This window comes from Epinephelus lanceolatus, chromosome 4 (assembly GCF_041903045.1).
Source record: "Epinephelus lanceolatus isolate andai-2023 chromosome 4, ASM4190304v1, whole genome shotgun sequence".
Lineage (NCBI taxonomy): Eukaryota > Metazoa > Chordata > Actinopteri > Perciformes > Serranidae > Epinephelus > Epinephelus lanceolatus.
The window spans coordinates 48,396,067-48,412,136 of record NC_135737.1 but is presented as its reverse complement, the minus strand read 5'-3'; the positions used below and the strand labels follow the sequence as shown (position 1 = coordinate 48,412,136).

Genomic DNA, 16,070 nt, shown 5'->3' with positions numbered 1-16,070 from the left:
GATGACTCGGTCTTGTGAGCAGACTGCCTCATGAACCTGTGGAGGATCATGATGAACTACACACAGTTTTCATATTTCAAACTTGTTGCCTACGTTGACTCCAGGCTGGTAAACTACGTCTTTTTCACCATTCTGACGTCCTTATACATGATGATTCTTTGCTCCAACCTCCTGCTGATTGTGGTTATCTGTGTGAACAGAAGCTTACATGAACCTATGTACATGTTTCTGTGCAGCCTGTTTGTAAATGAACTGTATGGTAGTACAGGGTTGTTTCCATTGCTGCTGCTTCAGATCCTCTCTGACATTCACACTGTCTCTGCTTCAGCTTGTTTCCTGCAGATTTTCTGTGTGTACTCTTACGTCTGTGTGGAATTTTTCAACTTGGCCGTCATGTCTTATGACAGATATCTGGCCATCTGTTATCCTCTGCAGTATAACACTCGTATGACATTGAAAAAGGTCGCTGTGCTCATTGCTATGATTTGGTTACCTGCTCTCCTGATAGTTGTCTGCACAACGTTGTTGAGTTCGTCTTTAACGCTGTGTGGGAACGTCATCAACAAAGTGTACTGTGAGAACTTCTCTATCGTCAAACTGGCGTGCTCCAGCAGCTTGGCCTTAAACATTTATGGACTCTTCGTTAGTGCCGTCGCAGTCTTTACTCCTCTGGTTTTTATCTTTTACACTTACATTCGGATTCTTTACGTCTGTTTCTCTGGCTGTAAACAGACGAGACAGAAAGCCGTCAGCACCTGCACACCTCACCTCGCCTCTCTGCTCAACTTCTCCTTCGGGGTTTGTTGTGAGGTGTTGCAGAGCAGGTTTGACATGAGCAATGTTCCCAACATATTACGAATATTTTTATCATTATACTTCCTCACGTGTCAGCCGCTCTTTAACCCCGTACTGTACGGACTGAAAATAACCAAAATACGTGTCATATGTAAAAATCTGTTTCTGCTCTGAGGTGTGGTTCATGTGGCTCAGCCATCACTGTGTCTGAAGTTTACTGTGTGTTTGAAAAAGAGGGAAATAAAGCCTGAGTGATCCAACACAAACAGTCGGAGTCTGTCTTTGTGAAGGCTGAGAGCAAGTGACTCACACATTCATTCGCTCATTATGTCATGGTGAACCGTAGGAAAGAAAGTGTCCACATGTTTGTCTCCATGGTTCATGTTTTTCTGTTGTATGGATCAAAGACAGACGGTCGGTCTTTAAAAACTATGAGAAGGATATGATGCAAACAATATGTTAAATCAAACTGCACTGTATAACCACTGGTCTGCAGGTACATGTCACTTATAAAGGTTTCATTAATCTGAATTCAGCAGCTGCCCATAAAATCTTGACCTTAAAAGCAGAGATGCAGACTGATCTGTCGGATCTGTATCCCTCCTGATGTCGACCTTACGATGCAAATTAAGGACAGACGTGACAGATCCACATTAAGCAGAGTTTATAGTTCTGTGCTGTTCATTTCCTGTTTGATGGCTCTTTAAAGCTCTGCTGGAACACACAGGGTTTGTTTTTCTAGAAGCAGAAGGCCCTCATTCTACCTTTGGGAGTTTCCTCCATTGACTCAGGAATACAGACACTGACTTATTTATTGTTTGTCATGTTGACTGAAAGAAACGTGTTCATTTAAAGCTGTAATTTCTGTTAGTCAGATAACAGTACATGTGTTATGTGATAACACATCCCGGTCTCAGTCCAAAGTCATTAAACACCGCTGCTTAGTCACACGTGCCCGGCAGTGTCAGAGGGAAACACCGCGGGACAACAACACATGTTAGTAGGGCGGGCAGGAGGGATGTTGGACCCATCCACACCCCTCCTGCCCGCCCTACTCAGACCTCTGCTGCCTTAACTTCCATTGTTGATCCACTGTGTTTGTCCCTGATGCTGCCGTTCACTGTTAAACAATAATGGACTTGGTATCACTGTCTCCTCACATAAGCAAGACAGCCTTAGAATTTACTGGACCTGGAGGATTTTTGGTGAGAAGAATGTTCAGGCAGTTATGGAGTTTAGGTATGGAGTTAATTGATTGATTATGCAGTTATGGAGTTTAGGTATGGAGTTAATTGATTGATTATGCAGTTATGGAGTTTAGTTAATTGATTACTTTCTTCTGGCTTCATCGATAAATACAACTGAGTATCATCCGCATAACAATGGAAATTTATAGAGTGATTTCTAATGATGTTGCCTAAAGGAAGCATATATAGAGTAAATAGGATTGGTCCGAGCACAGAACCTTGCGGAACTCCAAAACAAACTTTGGTACGTAAGGATGATTCATTATGAACGTCAACAAATTGAAAACGATCAGATAAATAAGATTTAAACCAGCTTAGTGCTGAACCTTTTAGGCCAATTAAGTGATCCAGTCTCTGCAGTAGAATTTGATGGTCAATTGTGTCAAACGCCGCACTAAGATCTAATAAAACAAGTACAGAGACAAGTCCTTTGTCTGAAGCAATCAGAAGGTCATTTGTAATTTTAACTAGTGCTGTCTCAGTGCTATGATGCACTCTAAATCCTGACTGAAATTCCTCAAATAAATTATTATCATGGAGAAAATCACACAGCTGGTCTGCGACTACTTTCTCAAGGATCTTTGACATAAAGGGAAGATTAGATATTGGTCTATAGTTGGCTAACACCTCTGGATCCAGGGTGGGCTTTTTTAGTAGAGGTTTAATTACAGCTACCTTAAAAGACTGTGGTACATAGCCTGTTAATAAGGATATATTGATCATATCTAATATATGAATGTTGACTAAAGGAAAGACCTCCTTAAGTAGCCTAGTTGGGATGGGGTCTAAGAGACACGTTGATGATTTAGATGAAGAAATCACTGTGGTCAATTCTTGAAGAGAAATCGGGGAGAAGCAATCTAAATATATATTAGGTTCTACAGCTGTGTTTGAGGTTAGATAGGTAGGCCTACCATCTGAGGGCAGGAGGTCATGAATTTTGCCTCTAATAGTTAGAATTTTGTCATTAAAAAAGCTCATAAAATCATTACTGCTAAGGGCTAAAGGAATACAAGGCTCAATAGAGCTTTGACTCTCAGTCAGCCTGGCTACAGTGCTGAAAAGAAACCTGGGGTTATTCTTGTTTTCTTCTATTAATGCTGAGTAATAGTTTGCTCTGGCATGCTCTTATAAGATTTGAGACTGTCTGTCCACATTAAACGAGATTCTTCCAGTTTGGTTAATCGCCAATTCCTTTCAAATTTTCGCGATATTTGTTTTAACTTACGGGTTTGAGAGTTATACCAAGGAGCGAACTTTCTTTGCTTTGTTAACTTCTTTTTAAGAGGAGCTACAGAGTCAAGTGTGTTCGCAGCGAGCCTACGGCGCTATCGACAAAATGATCAATTCGGGAGAGGTTAAAGTCGGTACAGGCAACCTCTGTTACTGAAGGACTTGGTATTGAATTTAACAACGGAGTAATCATTTCCTTAAATTTTGCAACAGCACTATCTGATAAACATCTAGTATAGTAACTGTTGCTGAGTGGCGTGTAATCGAGTAAAAAGAAATCAAAAGTAATCAGATAACGATCCAATAGCGAGGAATTCTGTGGAAAGACTTTTAGGTTATCAATTTCAATTCCATACGTCAGAACTAGATCGAGGGTATGGTTAAAACAATGAGTGGGTTCATGTACACCCTGACTGAAGCCAATGGAGTCTAATAATGAGATAAACGCGGTAGCCAGGGAGTCATCATCAACGTCGACATGAATGTTAAAATCGCCTACAATAATAACTTTATCTGATTTAAGAACTAAACTGGATAAAAACTCTGAGAATTCAGATACAAATTCAGAATACGGGCCAGGAGCACGGTACACTATAACAAAAGTGGCTGCGAGGTTTTCCAGGTCGGCTGTAAAAGACTAAGAACGAGGCTTTCAAATGAATTATAATCTAGTTTAGGTTTAGGGCTGATTAACAGACTAGAGTTAAAAATGGCTGCAACTTCCCCTCCTCGGCCGCTGCCTCGAGGAATGTGGGTATTATTATGACTGGGAGGAGTGGATTCATTGAGACTGACATATTCATCTTGACACAGCCAGGTTTCTGTGAGACTGAGTAAATCAATATGATTATCTGATATTAATTCGTTTACTAACACTGCTTTAGACGATAGAGACCTGATATTTAACAGTCCGCATTTAATTCTCCTGTTTTGTCTTTCTGTCACAGAAGAGGTTTTAATTTTTATGAGGTTGTTATGCACAACTCCTCTTTGTTTAATTTTAGATTTAAATAATTTAGGTGGTCGGGGGACAGACACCGTTTGTATAAAACTATGAAAACTATGGCTGGGTAACTGAACTAGAAGCTCAGAGAGGTGTATAGGACTGTGTCTCCGAGTCCTGGTCTCAACTCGACTCTCAATAAAATTTGCCAGGTTCGTAGAAATGAGAGCAGCTCCATCCAAAGTGGGATGAATGCCGTCTCTCCTAATAAGACCAGGTTTTCCCCAGAAAGTTTGCCAATTATTAACGAAACCCACATCATTTGCTGGACACCACCTGGACAGCCAGCGGTTAAATGATGACATGCGGCTAAACATGTCATCACTGGTCAGATTTGGGAGGGGTCCAGAGAAAACTACGGAGTCCGACATCGTTTTTGCATATTCACACACCGAGGCAATATTAATTTTAGTGACCTCCGATTGGCGTAACCGGGTGTCATTGCCGCCGACATGAATAACAATCTTACTGAATCTATGTTTAGCTTTAGCCAGCAGTTTTAAATTTGATTCAGTGTCGCCCGCTCTGGCCCCAGGGATACATTTGACTATGGCCGCTGGTGTTGCTAACTTCACGTTCCTCAGAATAGAGCTGCCAATAACCAGAGTTTTATCCTCAGCGGGTGTGTCGCTGAGTGGGGAAAAGCGGTTGGAAACGTGAACAGGCTGGTGGTGAGCCGTGGGCTTCGGCTTGGAGCTGTGCTTCTGGCGAACCGTAACCCAACCTCCCGGCTGCACGGGAGTTACCGGAGGACAGTTAGCTGAGGCTAAGGCTATGCTATGTGGCTCCGCACCGGCTACAGGGGGCTGGCTAACTACCGCAGCTACTGAATGGTTTTCCATGGTGTGGAGCCGCGCTTCTAATTCACTAAGCCTCGCCTCCAACGCAGCAAATAAGCTACACTTATTACAATTACCACTGTCGCTAAAGGAGGCAGAGGCATAACTGAACATTTGGCACACCGAGCAAGAAAGAGCAGAGGGAGAAGCCATCGCTAACTGTAAAGCTAATGTAGCTACCAAGGCTAGTAACGTGCAAACAACAGCTAAGAGATTAGCGAGAAAGTCGTAGAAAGGAGGAGAGCTATAAGTGCTTAAACAGAACCAGTGTGGGTTAAGACTTGAAGTAGACGTTAAAGCAACTGAAGTGAGAAAGCAGGCTAGCAGAATTCACCAGAGCAGTACAGAGACGCTGTCACAGAAACACCGGAAATGACACAACTCACTTAACGCAATACGTCAGCACGTCAGGTCAGGGAGGTCCAACTGCAGCAACTTTAACTGTATTCCAACAAAAAAGCAAAGAACCTATGTGCAAAAATTAATAATAAAATAAAATTGAAATGATTCAAACTCGTGCCTTCATGTAAATGATTATAAACATAACAATGTGTATGAAAACGGAAGCACTTAAACACTTAAACAACAGAGTCACATTAATAAAAAGAAGTGAGTATAGCCTACATAGCATAAAATGTGAAATGAAATTCACACTTTAAATGAAATATTAGGAATTCCCTCTGTAAGTATGACTGTTTCAGTTAACTGTTGCTGCTTACTAAAATAACATTATACATAGAAATAACAACATTAAAGATATTTACCTGCAGCCCAGAATGCTGTTATTTTACATTTAGCCTACTTCAGGTGAGTCCAAATGCCTTCTTATTATTGTCAGACTAGCTACTCAACATTACAAAACAAATATTTGCCACATCTGGGAAAGTCAACAGGCGTTGGATATTTACATCTTTTGGTTCTTGAAAAAAACGCTGTGATTATTTTTCTTTCTTCTCTGGCTTCATGCGGCAGAAAAATCACCAGCTTAGGCATTAGACAGTTGTATATGATCACTATGGTTACCGCTGCAGGCACAGGCACAGCTGCCAGCTCCTCTTAGGACCCCGGGGTCGAGAATCGTGCCTTATGGTGCGTTACATTTACATTGGAAGTCGGAACTTGGAGCTCCGAACAACGTAACGTCCGAACTGAGCGCTTCCCAGTTTAAAAACTGGGACATGGAACGTGGAATTCGGAAAAAATGGACAGTTAATGAAATGAAACGAAAACCCAACGTTTACACTTGTAGATGCTAGATTTCAATGCTTTTCTGACTTCAAAACAACAACTTACCAGTACAACTGAACGCACCATTAGTTGTAGCACAAACACCGGGCTATCAATGGATCAGCTGTGCAGTGTTACTAACCGAGAATTACATGGAGAATTGAACACCTTGCTTTCCCAACTCAGCAAGGATCTGCTCCAGCCTTTCCCCTTCTTGAATCGGTGTAAAGTGGATTGATCACTGACAAGGCTACTGATGCTGCCATTTCAACTTTGTGCTGCAATGTAAGTTAGTGGGGGGGACAGATCGGGGTCACTATAAATCTGTCCCCCCGTCCCCAGTGCCATCTGCGCACATGGCTTCATCACACCGGGACCTTCATCACGACCTGGGGCAGTTTGAGTGTGAAGTGGTCGGGATGAGAGTCAGCACCTCCCAGTCTGAGGAGAGGAGAGAGTTACTGCCTCAAGAGAAGGAGTTCAAGTACCTCAGGGTCTTGTTCACAGTGAGGGTAGAATGGAGCGTGAGATGGATCAGTGGTTTGGTGCGGTGTCTGCAGTGATGCGGGCGCTGTGCCAGACTGTCGTTGTTCAGCGGGAGCTGAGCGAGAAGGTGAAGCTTTTGATTTCCTGGTCCATCTGCGTCCCAACCCTCACCTATGGTCATGAGCTCTGGGTAGTGACTGAAAGAATGAGGTCACAGATACAAGCGTGTGAAATGAGTTTCCTCTGTAGGGTGTCTGGGCTCAGCCTTAGAGATAGGGGGAGGAGTCAGACATCTGGAGGGAGCTCGGAGTAGAGCTGCTGCTCCTTCATGTTGAGGTGGTTCAACATCTGATCAGGATCCTCCTGTGATGCCTTATGCTTAAATTTGAATCCCATTAAATATAGAGAAATGTTTTTCGGCCTGATGACTCGTCAAAGAATGGGACACATCTTACAGCTTCTGGCAGGGTGCAAACACTTATGAGCACAACTGTCTAAATCCTTTAAATCTAATTATTGCAGCTTCCACATGAGTTCAAAAATAGCTGTCCACAGACGCCATGACGGGAGATACACTACATGGACACAAGTCTTGGGACGCCTGACCATTGCACCAACAAGGACTGAAAGGACATTGTATTCAACTACATAAACTTTGATATGGAGTAGGTCCCCTTTTGCACCTTCAGCAGCTTCCACTCTTTTTGGAAAGCTTTCCACAAGATTTCTGAGTGTTTCTGTGGGAATTTGTGTCCATTCATTCTGTAGAGCGCTGATGAGGTCAGGCACTGATGAGGTCAGGCACTGATGAGGTCAGGCACTGATGTTGGACGAGAAGGTCTGGCTCGCAATCTCTGTTCCAGTTCATCCCAAAGGTGCTCGATGGGGTTGAGGTCAGGGCTCTGTTATTCTGCACTGAACTCGTCAAACCATGTGTTCACAGTTGTTGCTTTGTGCACTGGGGCACCGTCATGTTGGAGCAGAAGAGGGTCTTCCCTAAACTGTTGCCACAAAGCTGGAAGCATAGCATCATCCAAAATGTCTTGGTGTGCTGAAGCATTAAGGTTGTCCTTCACTGGAGACAAGGGGCGGAGCTCAAACCATGAACAACAGCCCCGTACCATCGTCCCTCCTCCATCAGGCCGGTAGCGTTCTCCCAGCAGACTCGCCCATCTGACTGCCAAACAGAGAAGCGTGATTTGTCACTCCACAGTCACACGTGTCCACTGCTCCACAGTCCAGTGTCAGTGTGCTTTACACCACTCCATCCAACACTTGGCGTTGGACTTGGTGATGTGAGGCTTGCGTGCAGCTGCTTGGCCATGGAGACCCGTTCCATGAAGCTCCCGCTGCATGGTTTTTGTGCTCACATTAACGCCAGTGGAAGCTCAGAACTCTTCAGCTGTGGGATCAGCAGAGCGTTGACGACTTTCGCTTCATCTTCTGCTTCGTGGCTGAGCTGCTGTTGTTCCTAAACGCTTCCACTTTCTAATATGTCACTTACACGTAGCCTGGCGGAGTTGGATCAGCACAGGACACAGAAATATCTTTTGGGGGTCTTTATTCTGAACAAAAGAATGTGGTGTTTGGTTACAATAAAATAAATAATAAGAGTTTCAAAATAAAACTAGCAGACTGTTCTCTGCTGTATCTGCAGTCCCCTTAGATAAACAAAACCAGTAACCCCTAACAGTCTGCTCTGTACTATGTAACCCTTTAGACCTGCCTAATTAATTTGTTACATTCACACAGTAGTGATACTGATAACCCTGAGCTACTGGTGCCTAACCCCTCTCCAAGGTGGAGTGTGAAAATAACTATAGTGGTTCTCTCGACCCTATAACACAACAAGTTCACATATTCAATTAACAGTCTCACATTCACAGGTCAAAATATTACAATGAATGTGCAGAATTATAAAGCATACTAACGTGTGCATCTGTTCCGAAGCACAAACAGTGTTAACGGCAGAACGTTAACTAGATGACATCCAACGGGTTTCTCTCAAGGCTATCATGAGACACAGCCTGTTTATCTGTCAGCATCTTCCAAAACACTCCATAAACATCGGGAAACGTAGCGTGTCCACACCGCAGTAAACAAGATGCCAACTTCCGTTTTCCGGACTGCTCTCTAAAACAATTCCCCCATATGAGACAGTGCCCTCTGGTGGCGTTAATAACCAGCTACTTTTTCCCACCCAGCTACATACAGCTGACTGTTGAATATCCAGCTGGGATGAAATTTCACAAACTGTCTTATTGCAAAGGTGACATTCAATCACAGTACCACGCCTGAAGTCACTGAGCTCTCCAGAACAACCCTTTTGTATCACAAATGTTTGCAGATGCAGACTGCATGGCTCACTGCTTGATTTTATTCACCTGTGGCAACAAGTCTGATTGAAACACCTGAATTCAGTAACTACCAGGTGCGGCCACATGCTTTTGTTCATATAGTGTGTGATGACCTCACTGTGTTTGGTCTAGTTTTACTCACTGTTTGATGATCCTGGTGCTTTGGGTGGTTGAAGAGTTGACTGATTTGCAGGATGATGCTATGAACTGACCGTGTTGACTGTTGCGCTTTTAAAAAATGAAAACAAAAATCCCCAAATAAACGGGCCTTCAAAAAAAAGTTCAAATCAGCGGAGTATGAAATGACTTCATCAAATAATAAAAAACTAAGATTAACCAAACACGCGGCGGTTACAGACTGTAACCCCGCGGTGTCTTCCACGCTCCACACTCACCTCAGCACACCTGCCTTTAATTAAAGGTTCCCGAGATGTCAGGTCAGGTGGTGCATTAAAGGGACTCAAAAAATAAAAGGAAAGTAGGACTTGTGAGAAATGGCTGTAACACTAATATTTCACCACAGGAATCAATCAGTGTGTTAATAAGTTGTGATTTTAAGGGTCATTTATTTATTTACTCTTTACAGGATGTGGGTCACCCCACTTGGTGAGTGCAGGTGATGTTTAAAGTGTCTACATAGGGACGTCGGTGGCTTAGTGGATAGAGCAGGCGCCCCATGTACAAAGCTGTTGCCTCAGCAGCCCGGGTTCAAATCCAACCCTTTGCTGCATGTCATCCCCTCTCTCTCTCTCTCTCTCTCTCTCTCTCTCTCTCTCTCTCTCCCCCTTCACACTTGTCTGTCCTGTCCATTAAAGGCAAAATGCCCAAATAAAATATCTTAAAAAAAAAAAAAAAAGTGTCTCCATAGTTGTCACTTCTATGACATCAGTGAGATGAACGATGTCAGACAGCTGCTGTGGGTGTTCTCCGAAAAGCATAAAAGAAGCAGCAGCAGAGTTTGAGCTCAGTCAGGACGGACGCACAGATTCACACAGTGTCACAAAGTGTTTCCTGTCTTATCTCAGCATCATGTAGACTTTAAGTAAGAGACCGGTGAGTCAGGGTGAACTGTTGATGATGAATGTCTTTACTCTGCTTATTCCTGTCGCTGTGTTCAATACGTCAGCTGCTAACAGTCCTAAACATGTGCAGAGTGTGTGACAGTAAAATGTGACGCTCTGTGGAAACAGTTTTTCCTCTCAACAGTGTTGTGGCTGCTTTATGAAGCCAAGGATCATGATCAACTCTACACAGGTTTCATTTTTCACACTTGCTGCCTACTGTGACACTGGAGCCTTCAAACATTTATATTTCATGATCGTCATGTGTCTCTACATGTTGATTCTTTGCTCCAACCTCCTGCTGATTGTGGTTATCTGTGTGAACAGAAGCTTACATGAACCTATGTACATGTTTCTGTGCAGCCTGTTTGTAAATGAACTGTATGGTAGTACAGGGTTGTTTCCATTGCTGCTGCTTCAGATCCTCTCTGACATTCACACTGTCTCTGCTTCAGCTTGTCTCCTGCAGAATTTCTTTGTATTCTTGTACGGAGGTGTGGAATATTTCAACCTAGCCGTCATGTCTTATGACAGATACCTGGCTATATGTTGCCCTCTGCGGTATAACACACAGATGTCCTTTAGTAAAATCACCATGCTTATTGCTGTAACGTGGTTTTACCCTTTACTGTTCTGTCTTGTGATGACGTCGCTGACTTCCTCTTTACAGCTGTGTGGGAGCATCATTCAGAAAGTCTACTGTGACAATCACGCTGTTATCAAACTAGCCTGCGGTGACACCACAGCTGTTAACATCTCCGGATTCTTCATCTCTTTGCTCTCAGTCTTCTCTCTGCTGTTGCTCATTCTTTACACTTATGGGAAGATCCTTAAAGTCTGTTTCTCTGGCTCTAAACAGACGAGACAGAAAGCTGTCAGCACCTGCACACCTCACCTCATCTCCCTCCTCAACTTCACCTTCGGGGTTCTCTTTGAAATAGTGTCAAGCAGGTTTGATATGAACAATCTGCCCAATGTTCTGAGAATTTTTCTATCACTGTACTGGTTCACATGCCAGCCGCTTCTCAGTCCTTTAGTGTACGGTCTAAACATGTCCAAAATTCGCATCATATTTAAAAGTCTTGTCTTTGATAAAGTGTAGAGCAGTTATGTTGAAGCCAGATGACAGATTTCACTGTTTTCTGACGTTAAAATTGAACCTGTGGTTGTTTAACTTTAAAAAACATAAGACCTGAAATTCAGCTGCCGTGTCTTCACAACCTGCCCTCTGATGAGATATGTTAGCTTTCCACCACGGTTTCAAATCAACGTCCATTTTCTTCTCACACTATTCTGAAATGCATTGCTAACATGATGTATGAAAGAAAGAAAGGAAAATACATGACGTGTTTTTACTGAAGAGAAGCTGTTTAATAAGCTGCAGAAGATCATTTGTCCCCACTGTCTAAACATCACGTCCTCACTGTGACCTCATCACATGACCACGTTTGGACATTAACATATGACGTCCAAGATACCCTGGGTGTGTTGGTTGTTGACGTTCTGGGACGCCGTGTCAACTTCAGCCTGTTACATGCATTGTCTGTTTTCAAAATACACTTCTGTTTTCACAGGAAATGTACAGTTTGATACAGTCTCTTTCAAAATAAAAGCACTACGTTGGTGCAAAACCACCACCTAATGGTTTTTCCTCCAACAACACACACACGTGGTTACGTTTAGCCAACACACACATGTGGTTACGTTTCGCCAACACACCAACGTGGTTACGTTTAGCCCACTCACACACACGTGGTTACGTTTAGCCAACACACCCACGTGGTTACGTTTAGCCCACTCACACACACGTGGTTACGTTTAGCCAACACACACACACGTGGTTACGTTTAGCCAACACACACACACGTGGTTACGTTTAGCCAACACACACACACGTGGTTACGTTTAGCCAACACACCCACGTGGTTACGTTTAGCCAACACACACACACGTGGTTACGTTTAGCCAACACACACACGTGGTTACGTTTAGCCCACACACACACATGTGGTTACGTTTAGCCAACACACCCAAGTGGTTACGTTTAGCCAACACACCCACGTGGTTACGTTTAGCCAACACACACAGGTGGTTACGTTTAGCCAACACACACCCACGTGGTTACGTTTAGCCAACACACACACACGTGGTTACGTTTAGCCCACACACACACATGTGGTTACGTTTAGCCAACACACCCAAGTGGTTACGTTTAGCCAACACACCCACATGGTTACGTTTAGCCAACACACACACACGTGGTTACGTTTAGCCAACACACACCCACGTGGTTACGTTTAGCCAACACACACACACGTGGTTACGTTTAGCCAACACACACCCACGTGGTTACGTTTAGCCAACACGCCCAAGTGGTTACGTTTAGCCAACACACCCACGTGGTTACGTTTAGCCCACACACACACGTGGTTACGTTTCGCCCACACACACACGTGGTTACGTTTCGCCAACACACCCACATGGTTACGTTTAGCCAACACACCCACGTGGTTACGTTTAGCCCACACACACACGTGGTTACGTTTCGCCAACACACCCACATGGTTACGTTTAGCCAACACACCCACGTGGTTACGTTTAGCCCACACACCCACGTGGTTACGTTTCGCCAACACACCCACGTGGTTACGTTTAGCCAACACACTCACGTGGTTACGTTTAGCCCACACACACACGTAGTTACATTTAGCCAACACCCACGTGGTTACATTTAGGCAACACACTCACGTGGTTACGTTTAGCCCACACACACACGTGGTTACGTTTAGCCAACACACTCACGTGGTTACGTTTAGCCCACACACACACGTAGTTACGTTCAGCCAACGCACCCACGTGGTTATGTTTAGCCCACACACTCACGTGGTTATGTTTAGCCGACACACACACGTAGTTACGTTTAGCCGACACACCCACGTAGTTACATTTAGCCCACACGCCCACGTGGTTACGTTTAGCCCACACACACGTGGTTACGTTTAGCCAACACACACACACGTGGTTACATTTAGCCAACACACACACGTGGTTACGTTTAGCCAACACACACACACGTGGTTACGTTTAGCCCACACACCCAAGTGGTTAGGTTTAGCCAACACACCCACGTGGGTACGTTTAGCCAACACACACACACGTGGTTACGTTTAGCCAACACACACACGTGGTTACGTTTAGCCCACACACACACGTGGTTACGTTTAGCCCACACGCCCAAGTGGTTACGTTTAGCCAACACACCCACGTGGTTACGTTTAGCCCACACGCCCAAGTGGTTACGTTTAGCCAACACACCCACGTGGTTACGTTTAGCCCACACACCCACGTGGTTACGTTTAGCCAATACACACACGTGGTTACGTTTCGCCAACACACCCACGTGGTTACGTTTAGCCAACACACACACGTGGTTACGTTTAGCCCACACACTCACGTGGTTACGTTTAGCCCACACCCAAGTGGTTACGTTTAGCCAACACACACACGTGGTTACGTTTAGCCCACACACTCACGTGGTTACGCTTAGCCCACACACACACATAGTTACGTTTAGCCGACACACTCACGTGGTTACGTTTAGCTCACACACACATGTAGTTACGTTTAGCCAACGCACCCACGTGGTTACGTTTAGCCCACACACTCACGTGGTTACGTTTAGCCCACACACACACGTAGTTACGTTTAGCCGACACACCTACGTGGTTACATTTAGCCCACACGCCCACGTGGTTACGTTTCGCCCACACGCCCACGTGGTTACGTTTAGCCCACACACACACGTGGTTACGTTTAGCCCACACACACACGTGGTTACGTTTAGCCCACACACACACGTGGTTACGTTTAGCCCACACGCCCACGTGGTTACGTTTAGCCCACACACACACGTGGTTACGTTTCGCCCACACGCCCACGTGGTTACGTTTAGCCCACACACACACGTGGTTACGTTTAGCCCACACACGCACGTGGTTACGTTTAGCCCACACACACACGTGACCTCTTTGAAGTCTCGTTGTGTCTGAAATGTGTGACAAAGAAAGTCTGTTGTTGATTCCTGATGTCAGGCTGAAGTGCAGTCAGTGCCGTTGCCATGAGGGGGTTTATTTTGTCTGCAGCGGTGTCTGGGTGGGTGGAGCATGTCAAGTAGCATCAACATGAATGTCAGAGCCCAAGCTTTCCAAACAGAACATTGCATTGCAAGATGATCAGTGTTGTTCACTTCACCTGACAGTGGTTTGAATGTTTTGGCTGATCGGTGTGTGTCAATGAAGAGCAGGAACAGAGAGGTTTAGTTTCAGGGACGGACACCAGGGCGTAGAGTTTATCAGACTGATTGAGCAATAACTGAAGAATTCATTCACTAACTCTGACAAAACTTGACATAAATGTCTAACAGGATGAAATAATGAAGGTCAAAAGGTCAAAGGTCAGCTTGACTGTGACATCATCATGTTTTAACGTCATATCTCAGGAACAGAAGGGGAGACGTTTGGTCATGGACTTTCCACGTCCACATATGACGTCCAAGGTACCCTGGGTGTGTTGGTTGTTGACGTTCTGGGACGCCGTGTCAACTTCAGCCTGTTACATGTACACATGTCACACATCATGCCTCTCAGATCAAGTGACGAAGACATAAACAGAAAGCAAACTGAAGACCGATACTCTGGTGTGGAACTTCCTTTAAGAGCAAAATAAACCTCGGCTCATCTTGTACAAAATGCACCTTTAATTTTCTCCCTTTGCACACACACGCACACATACACACGCTCACCTGAACACACTGATGTGTGTGTGTCGATACTGTTGAAGTCAGAGGAGGAATTCACTCACTGCGTTTTCATGTATGTAAAAGTGGAGTGAACGACCTACACATCACCACACAGCAGACGTTTACATATGATGCGTATTTTGGACATTTTCAGTCCGTACAGCAGCGGCGTGAAGAGAGGCTGGCATGTTAGGAAGTATAATGACAGTAAGATGTCTAACATGTGCGGCACGCTGCTCATATCGAACCTGCTCTGATAAATCTGAAAACACACACCGAAGGAGAAGTTGAGCAGAGAGGCGAGGTGAGGTGTGCAGGTGCTGACGGCTTTCTGTCTCGTCTGTTTACAGCCAGAGAAACAGACTCTGAGGATCTTCACGTACGTGTAGAGGATCAGCAGCAGAGGGATAATGATGGAGATGACAGTGTAAACAAGCCCGTAGATGTTATTAAGTGTGGTGTCAGAGCACGCCAGTTTAACGATGCCGTAGTTTCCACAGTAAACTCTGTTAATGACATTCCCACACAGCTGTAAAGGAGCGCTCAGTGATATCAGAACAGCTATCATCAGAAAAGGGAACAACCAGGTGACAGCGATCAGCACGACGACCTTGTTAGCCGTCATACGTGTGTTATACTGCAGAGGATGACAGATGGCCAGATATCTGTCATAAGACATGACGGCCAAGTTTAAAAATTCCACACATGCATATGTGTACACAGAGAAAATCTGCAGGAAACAAGCTGAAGCAGAGACAGTGTGAATGTCAGAGAGGATCTGAAGCAGCAGCAATGGAAACAACCCTGTACTACCATACAGTTCATTTACAAACAGGCTGCACAGAAACATGTACATAGGTTCATGTAAGCTTCTGTTCACACAGATAACCACAATCAGCAGGAGGTTGGAGCAAAGAATCAACATGTAGAGACACATGACGATCATGAAATATAAATGTTTGAAGGCTCCAGTGTCAGAGTACGCAGCCAGGGTGAAAAATGTGACATTAACCATGATCCTCAT

General features: G+C 44.5%; 3 protein-coding genes across 3 annotated transcripts; 2 read left to right on the top strand and 1 right to left on the bottom strand.

Moving 5' to 3' along the window:
- The first annotated feature begins 48 nt into the window (after positions 1-48).
- LOC117259259 (olfactory receptor 4E2-like) lies at positions 49-969 on the top strand. The gene has a single exon (XM_033630504.2). The coding sequence runs from the start codon at positions 49-51 to the stop codon at positions 967-969; it is 921 nt and encodes a 306-aa protein (XP_033486395.2).
- A 9,454-nt stretch (positions 970-10,423) lies between these two features.
- Positions 10,424-11,350, top strand: LOC117259749 (olfactory receptor 6E1-like). The gene has a single exon (XM_033631422.2). It carries the CDS (start codon positions 10,424-10,426, stop codon positions 11,348-11,350), a length of 927 nt encoding a protein of 308 aa, XP_033487313.2.
- A 3,793-nt stretch (positions 11,351-15,143) lies between these two features.
- LOC117259751 (olfactory receptor 11A1-like) lies at positions 15,144-16,070 on the bottom strand. The gene has a single exon (XM_033631424.2). The coding sequence runs from the start codon at positions 16,068-16,070 to the stop codon at positions 15,144-15,146; it is 927 nt and encodes a 308-aa protein (XP_033487315.2).

Coding starts and splice junctions, on each gene's coding strand:
- LOC117259259 (XM_033630504.2), top strand. CDS start 49: ATGATGAACTACACACAGTTTTCATATTTCAAACTTGTTGCCTACGTT.
- LOC117259751 (XM_033631424.2), bottom strand. CDS start 16,070: ATGAGGATCATGGTTAATGTCACATTTTTCACCCTGGCTGCGTACTCT.
- LOC117259749 (XM_033631422.2), top strand. CDS start 10,424: ATGATCAACTCTACACAGGTTTCATTTTTCACACTTGCTGCCTACTGT.